General features: G+C 45.4%; 1 protein-coding gene across 1 annotated transcript; it reads right to left on the bottom strand.

The window, feature by feature from the left end:
• Positions 1–7,400: 7,400 nt before the first annotated feature.
• Positions 7,401–8,700, bottom strand: mRpL3 (mitochondrial ribosomal protein L3). Its single transcript, XM_075691211.1, has one exon. The coding sequence runs from the start codon at positions 8,658–8,660 to the stop codon at positions 7,482–7,484; it is 1,179 nt and encodes a 392-aa protein (XP_075547326.1). The 5' UTR covers positions 8,661–8,700; the 3' UTR covers positions 7,401–7,481.
• Positions 8,701–8,821: the final 121 nt, after the last annotated feature.

Raw genomic sequence — 8,821 nt, forward strand, 5'->3', positions numbered from 1 at the left:
CAAGACCCACAAGCATTGAATGAGAGCTGTGTGCAGCATATATGCATGAACCTGCTGCTCTGCTCGAAGTGTGCGTCATATACTGATGTATATATTTAATTGCGGTGCATGATATGACATACAGTACAACCTCGTGGATACGTTCCCATTACGTACATTTTCCCGGCGCCAACGTTCGCAATCGAGAGCACAAAAAATGACGAGCGTAACAAATGCTCATCTTTTACCGGTTCATACGTTCCCGGAATACACAATTTTTTGGCAACAATTAACGTTCAGTACGTCGCCAAAATGCGATCGTATGACACGTTTTTCTGCCGCTAGATCCCACGTAATCAGGGAAAATGCGCGAGGCACGCGCGATCGAGAACAGTATAGGGGGGGGGGGGCGAGCTCTACCACTGGAAAAGCTAGCACCACTGTCTGCGTGACGTGGCACGAGGGATCACGCGTGGACACAGTCCCACCTGCGCCGCGGTTCTGATTAAGTGGTGAGGCATTACCGCCTTAGGTGTCTGCTTGACAACATTTGAAAGTATTATTATAAGTATTGGCGGCCTTTGGAGGCGTGCGGCATGGTAGGCTACTGCTCGGTGCAGCAGTGCCTGACGCACGCGGCGGAGCCTGGTGTCAGCCTTATTCACACGCAGCCGCAGGGCAAGAAGCTGCGTGAAGCTTGGCTAGCGAAACTTAGAACCGGCAGACAGCCATCGGCTACAACTCGAGTGTGCAGCAAGCACAGACGCGAGGAACATTTCTGATACGGCGCCGGGACTGCGCGATGTTCGGTGATGAGCAGCAGAAAACATGCACTGAGACGCTCGCCCGCGCCCGGCTACCCGGCTAATGTCATGACGCTTTATTAGGTCTATGAACTTGTTGATACCATAGATTCTGGGAAGTTCATTGGAATGGAAAGGGAGCGGTAAAAAGCCCATTAAAAGAAGACATGGCATATGGTCATGTTTGTGTTATAATTGAATTAATGCACTGGATTACGAAAAAGAAGCAGAAGGAAATCACACGCTGAGAAGACCAATAAACATACAGTGCGACACAACTTAGAAATAATATTCAAATGTCTAAGAATTTAGACGACAAAGGAAGACTGAATCGTTTCGACGCCACATCACAGTCGCCGTAGGCGTCGAAATCTCTATAACGAAATTATTTTTGAACAGTACACGCAACAATGGTTGCATGTGCTGACAAATGCTCGTATGCTGCGGCCTAAAGCTCACGGCACGGTGCGAAAACGCGCTCACGGTGAAAGCAAAACATTGTGCGCGGACATGAATGCAGTCGGTCGCGGTCGCTGCGAACCCGTGCGATCGCTGCATTGAAGCTTCATTCTGTTATGATCCATTTGATTATACAGACAGCCCACTATAAGAACATATTTCAAATAGTTTACTCTCAGCGTTTGCCTACCTTTCACGCAAGAAGCCGGTTCGGGAGACTCCATCGCGGCCAACGCGCGCAATGTATGTGACGCGTTCACTGTGCGTATTCGGTAAAGAGACAGCGTCTCTAAACGATTCTGTGCTTTCACTTTGGCCAAGATTATTATATCGACAGTCAAAAACTTCCCTCGTTTTGAGATTACCTACATAAATGTCCAGGAGGGCTGCCGCGTGGTGTTTAAACAATAAAATTTTATTGAGCGCCGTAAGCGAAACCTATGAGGGGCGCGCCGCGTGATCCCTCATACTACGCAAGGGAGGCGCTTCCGACAGATGGCGACTCCGTAAATCCTCGCCCCCAATATAAAGCTGCCCGCCGCGGCAGCTTCACCGCAATACCCGCCCGCCCGTCTCACGTGAAAACGCCGGCGCGCATTCAATTTATCATTTCGGTACCAGCAAATCTTCTCCGGCCTCGTCGCACGCGGCATTCATAGCTATCACCGCCAGTCCTACTGAGATACGCATCTCTGCCTACCAATTTCACAGCGCGTGCACATATGGTGCCGTCTGAAGCGTAGCAGACGGTTTTAATAGGCGATAACCGAAACGCGCCGCCGTTCCATGCTGCAGACTGCGATCGTTTACGTTTTCCGGCCGCTAGATCCGATGGGAAAAAAAAAAAAAGGCATCGAGAGCAGTATATAATCACCCGTCTCACGCTAAAACGACGGCGCGCATGGTTTAATTCCTTATTCCGGTACCAGCATTAATCTACGCCCAGGTCGTCGCATGCCGCATTTACAGCTATCGCTGCCAAACCTATTACAATAAGCATCTTCACCTATCTGTTTTACAGCGCGTGGTTCGTATGGTAGCGTACTGCGCGCTTTTGTAATAGGCGATAATCCAAACGCGCCGCCGTTCCCTGCTGCAGGCGACGTGATGTGGGCATCACGTTTCGCTTCGGCGGCATCCGGCGTCGCCCACCAGCCCGATTTCGTTTCGGTTTGCCGTCGCCCTCTTAAAACACCACACAAGAGGAAAACAAACAACAAAACGCGTCTTGCCGCAACGATCCGCGCGACGCTTAATTCGCATTACGAGATGTCAGTAATAGTTGAGTCTGTCAATTTTTTTCATTAGTTCGGATCGTACGTTTCCCGGTTAGTATGTTTTTCTCGCGTTTTTTTCCGAAACACATGAACGAGGTTCTCCTGTATATGGAAGCGAGTGCAGCATGCTGATGTGCCACCATTGGGGCCTAAGAGCTGCCTTGTGTGAACACCGCAGTGCACGTCAGCAAGAGATCGGGGCAACCCGAGCTCCTTCACGGAAGGACTGTCCGGCATCGCGAGTCCTTGCTTCCTGCGTCCGTTAGCGACTTCTTGTCCCTTCCATGCAGTCTCTTTGCGACATCCGTTGCCCAGGTCACCTATGTGGCATCCCAGGAACTTTTCAGGCGTTTTGTAGTACATGGTATCTCTCAAGGCCAGATATAACAGTGTGGGACCCATCTCGCCTCATCATGATTCCTTCCTTGCTTTCCACTCCCTTCTTTGCTTTCTCCCTTCATGACATCATCACGATCCTCCTCATCTCTGCCCATTCTCACTCTGCCCCCATTCTCAACATCATCTGACCTCGCCTACACGGTGGTTGGTTAGTGGGCGCTCACGCGTAAGGGTTTTTACCTTTTCGATTATCCTGGTATGCCACCGCGTACGCCCACATTTCTTGGTGCAAATAAAATTACAATTACATGTGATGTGCATTGTGCGTACACTAACATTCAGTGGTAGGATGAGTACTAATGAGCGTGACACAAAAATCTGCTGTGAACCTACAGTGGCTACTCATTGCTCACCATTCAAGCATCTAGAAAGCACTAAGCAAAGCAATGTTGGCACGAGAGTACTTTTAAAGTGAAGCTTTCTCTGCTTACCACCCTGTAATTTGGCGCGCATCATCGGTTGGTCGTCACATTCTCGCCTGATAGGCACGTGAGCTAGGTTCCAGCAAACCAGCTTATATAGCTGTGCATGTTGACATACAAAGCTGTGCCATTGAGCACACTTCTGTTCTGCATAATAATAAAAAAAAAATCACGACATAATACCTGTAAGTATAATACCAGCTCATAGTTGTCTCTAAAGCACACAGGCACAGAATGGAATAGTGCATGATATTCAGTGGCTTCCTTGATTTTCTTAGTTTTCTTATATTTGAGCTGCCCTATTCTTGGCCAACTGGGTATGTGCCACTGGATGCCCTGGCATATATAGCATGGAATTTTGACTGACAAAGTGGTGCCCGTGAGCACATCTGAGCAGACCTCTGTTCTGCATAATGAAATAATAAATCACAACATAAAACTTGTACACACAATGTTGGCTCATGGATATCTCTAAAGCACACAGATCTAGCAATGGAACAGTGCATTTCTTATAGTTGCACTAGCGCATTCTTGAGCCCTTGGGTATGTGCCGCTGGGTATGCATCCATTGTTGGACAATCCTCCAGAATGGGTATGTGCCACTGTGACACCTTTAAATATATTTAGCTACGTATCATCTACAAACAACATGCATATATCGCCTTCATCCTTGTAACATCACTGCATCAACATCTAACACTGTGTATCCATATGATTTGGTGCTTGCATTTCAGCATAGATTGTGAATGGTGTAGTGCATAACATAAACATTACACTATGTTAATGTTGTGGCCTGTGCAGTGCACAAACAGTGCATGAGGTTACATGTGGTATAGGATGAATACAATTGTACATGTTACATTTAGGTATATAACATTTTATTAATCAACTCACTAAAGCTTTGCTTCACATAGTAGATTTCAACATGTGCATGGCCTCTGAATACCTTTTTATATGTAAAGATGTCAGCTATACATCTATACATACTTCACATGCTATACATAATACATGCTATACTGTCTTCAAATAGCCATCGTAAAACTAGTCTAAGTAAGCTTGACCATGTTAAACCAGAATATCCTTGCCATATTTAATAAACCATTGCTTTAAAATTCCTGATAATTTTGCTACATTCTGCTTTTCTTCATTCACACAACTTACAAGGTATTATTTTTTTAAGTTACATTAAATAAATACCTATTTCATGGCAACATAACGTAACCTCAGTAATATAATGATGTCTTTTTATTAGAATTTTCTTCAGGATGTCATGCAAAATAAGCACAAGTGTTTTAGACCAAATTATTTGGAGTGCAGGTTCTAGTGGGTTCTCTACTTAGTACGAACGGCAAACAAGGCAAAAGAGTCACAACTGCCATTTTTCTTGCTCCATGCCATGCAAGTTGTGCCCACTGTACACATACTTTGGCACTGGAGATAGAGAGTCGAAAAAATGCAAATAAAAAATATCCCTCCTTTGGGAGGAATGGTGGATGCACAGGACACACATGTCCATAACATGAAGTGCAGCCTGTATGACTGGTATGTGCCTTTATGGCTTTGACTGGTGCTAGTGAGTCTTTAGCTTAGGTTTGACACTTGTGAAGATTGCACAGAAGTATTTTAACAGTACAGTAGAAGATTGCCATTATACCAGGAGTATAGCAAAGCAGCTGGACCAAATTACAATCTGCAGGAGTTCGATTACTCACTGGTGAGTGCAGTGAATTAAGTGATGATGAACAAGCATCACGATATGTGCCCAGACATTAGAGGTAAATTTCACTGGAGCAGATGTATTTTATTCATTGTAAATAACTTACTTGCTATTGGTCAATTCGGAACTAATTTTGTGTTTTCCATTGGTTGTTTCAGCTAAAATCACCATGGCACAATGTCCTCCCTAGCTTTGCCATTGAGGCATAAGTTCAACTGTAACTTTCAGAATGATTAAACTAAATTGGCATTAAATGCTATCTTTGTGTGGAGCATTTTGTCTTCCTTTTGCACATTTGAATTTGTGACATCTGAGCACTCACTGGAGAATTCAAGTAGCTCCTCAAAATGACCAATGGAATTAGCTAAACAAGGTACTTGTAATACAAAGAAGAAACACTCACCACATAGTACTTGTATCCTTTTTCATAACTACACAATAATACATCCATGTTGCCAGTGATGAGGGTATGTTCATCTTAATGTCTGTTTCTATTACTGTGAAACTGTTATATTTCACAAACATTCAATTTTGATGGGTTGACATTCTGCAAAACTTTACTAGACGTAGATAAGTGAATCTCCTACCACTAGAAGAAAGAAAAGATGGCAGAACTTTGCAACCACGAATGACAATGAGCTTATATTGAGAAAAGTTAGGGGTATAAAAATATAGTTTTGCAATTCTCGTATGGTGTCAAGGAACATTCCCCACATCACTCTATATAAAACCAGGTGTTGCATCCTCATACAATTAATTTTAATTACTATATCATTTCAGTGTGTTTTGGCTAACTAAGCGAGCTGAAGGAGATGCAATGAAAGGAATGGCGTGCCTTCAGTCAGAATTATTTTCACGTCACATATTTCCTGAGTGCAGTAAGAGAATTCCCATCACTCCACTGAGACATCACACTGAACACTCTTGCAAATTGAAATGTACTTGAAACATACATAACAAATATACATGACCAAGCTGAATGCTTAATATATTGGGAGCTTTTTTACAAGCAGTGCCACTTTGAAAACTTATGTGAACATGACTGCTTCCAAACTGAAGGAAAAGCTTAACCTATCAATAAAAAACATAAAGACAGAAGCAATAATGAAGTCTCCTGATGTAAATGTCAATCCAAGATCACACATTCAGAGGCCAGCGTTATGACTGCGATCCCGATCCGTGCTCATCAAGTGTGATGTGTTCATGTTTGCTTGTGCGTTTGCACCATACTTAATTCAGTTAGTAAGCGAATGTTTCCAAGTTTATACGGCCAATAATACTACTATCCTTACTTCGTATAGCTGTATACTAATTTGCTATCCCAATTGATGCTTCGCCTCTCTGGTGAAACTGACTTTTTTGGGACTGTAATTGCATAACAATGGTTGCTTTCATTTAGGAAAATGGGTGTACCTGGTTTGACTTTTTCCTACACTGATTATTTCAGCTTGGTAGTTCAGTGGCTAAGACCCTCTACAGATGAGCATGTGGTTGCTGCTTCATCTCCAGCAGCAGCTTCAGCCTAATTTTGGAGACAGAATTCAAAAGTGCTCAAGCCCATGAGCTGTCGGAGCACACTAAAAAGCCCTAGGTGGTCAAAATTAAACTGAAGCCCTTCACTGCAACATTGCTCACAGCCAATGTGTTGCTTTGGGATTTTAATTCAATTAATCCAATCACTTCACCGAGTTGTTTTGACACCAAAAGTTCAAGTGGTACCATTGCTTACATTTAATGTAGTGGAGCAAGAGTTGCTAAAAAGAAAACAATTATGCAGTTAACGTGCCAAAACCACAATACGATTACTAGGCATGACATAGTTAAAAAAATTAAATTATGGGGTTTTACGTGCCAAAACCACTTTCTGATTATGAGGCACGCCGTAGTGGAGGACTCCGGAAATTTCGACCACCTGGGGTTCTTTAACGTGCACCTAAATCTAAGCACACAGGTGTTTTCGCATTTCGCCCCTATCGAAATGCGGCCGCCGTGGCCGGGATTCGATCCCGCGACCTCGTGCTCAGCAGCCCAACACCATAGCCACTGAGCAACCACAGAGGGTCATGACATAGTGGAGGACTTCGGAAATTTTGACCACCTGTGCATCTTTAATGTGCACTCAATGCATGGCACACAGGCATTCTTGCATTTTTCACTCAGTGAAATGCAGCCACCAGGATTTGAGCCTGACTACTGAGTTGCTATAACAGGATTCTAAAACTGCTGTCTTTAAAACACCTCCACACTTATGCAGATACTGCTTAAGACAAGGTTCGAATATTTAGTGTATATACATAATGTGTCTGCATATGTATTGCTCCATAAAGGAGTAGCTGACTCTGACTCACATAATGTGAACATTGGTTTATTCTACAATGAAATAAGTTCCGTGCTCATGTTGCAGTGCCAGTCAGATAGCACATGACTACTTTCGACTTTTGGTTTTGGCCTTGACCTTGGCTTTCTTTTTAACTTGCACTTCATCATCCTCAAATGTGACTGACGGTGCTTCAAATGGGTGCAGCTCTTTGTCGTACATTTCCTCTGGCAAAGGATGCGCGGCATCAGGAAAGTACGTAGGGAATGGTGGCGGGTCATCGGCAGAATGGCCCTTTTTGCCATGCTTCGAGTCGTAGATATTCACGAGCGCCAGCGTATGGCCTGGCACCGCAGGACCGTGCACAAAAAGTACGTTGTGCTGTGTGTTAATGCGCCAGATACGGAGTCCAGCGAGCAGTCGCCTCTCCTGGCCCATGTGTCCCGGCATCCGCTTCCCTTTCTGGATGATGCCACGGGGCCCGCCGATGGCTCCTAATCGCCGGTGTGACTTGGTCGTGCCGTGCGTGGCCGGGCCGCCTTTCATACCCCATCGCTTCATCACACCTTGGAAACCGTGGCCCCGCGTCTTGCCGTACACATTCACGTAGTCGCCCGCCCGAAAATGGGCCGCCGTCAGCGGTGTCCCGGGCGGAAGGGCCGCATCCGGAGTGATCAGGAACCGCGTAAGCTTCTTCTTGGGCATTACACCAGACTTTTCAAAGAGCTTCAGGTAAGGTGCCTTGAAGTTCATGGGATCAATACTGCCAGCACCGACTATCAAGCAGCCGAGGCCCTGCGCCCGGAAACCAAACCGCGTCTTCGCGTATTGCTCTGGAGGCAAGTACTCAATTACATGGTTGTCCAAGACCTGTATCAATGTGGTCATTATCCGCTTGCCCGTGTTTGTCCACATGGGGTAGATGCCTATCTTGCGACCGATCACTCCGGTCCTGCGCGACTCCGGCGTCCAAGTCGCCACAGGCCATGGTTCCTCCCTAAGCGGACTTTCGCCTGGCTGCAGGTATTTCTTCTGTGCGACCTCTTGGAGAAACGTGTAGTTCTCGGGCAGGATGTGGTCCTGGTCCCTCACTTTTCTCCTGCGCGGTGCCCACCAGTGGAAAGGATACGTTTTTCGCCTCTTGACAGTAGTAGACGTTTTGTGGCGGCACTGGATGTTGCATGCGATGGCCACGCATGGTGCAAACGTCTGTGACGATAAAACATTACGGGCGGAGAACCCAGAAAACAACCTAATTTGAGAGAGCGCAGCCACATACCACGCCATTGCCGGCGCACATGGGTCCACGGGCGAAACACGGATGGATCCGGCGCCGCCAAGCAGGTAGTGCAAAACGTACTTTACTAAGACATTTTGCAAGAATTACTGATGCTAGAACTTTTGTTTAATAATGTGTTATTATAATTGCCATAAGAGTTACTATTTGC

This window comes from Dermacentor variabilis, chromosome 1 (genome assembly GCF_050947875.1).
Source record: "Dermacentor variabilis isolate Ectoservices chromosome 1, ASM5094787v1, whole genome shotgun sequence".
Classification (NCBI taxonomy): domain Eukaryota; kingdom Metazoa; phylum Arthropoda; class Arachnida; order Ixodida; family Ixodidae; genus Dermacentor; species Dermacentor variabilis.

What these genes read in the sequence shown, in the direction of transcription:
- mRpL3 (XM_075691211.1), bottom strand. Translation starts at nt 8,660, where the DNA reads ATGGCGTGGTATGTGGCTGCGCTCTCTCAAATTAGGTTGTTTTCTGGG.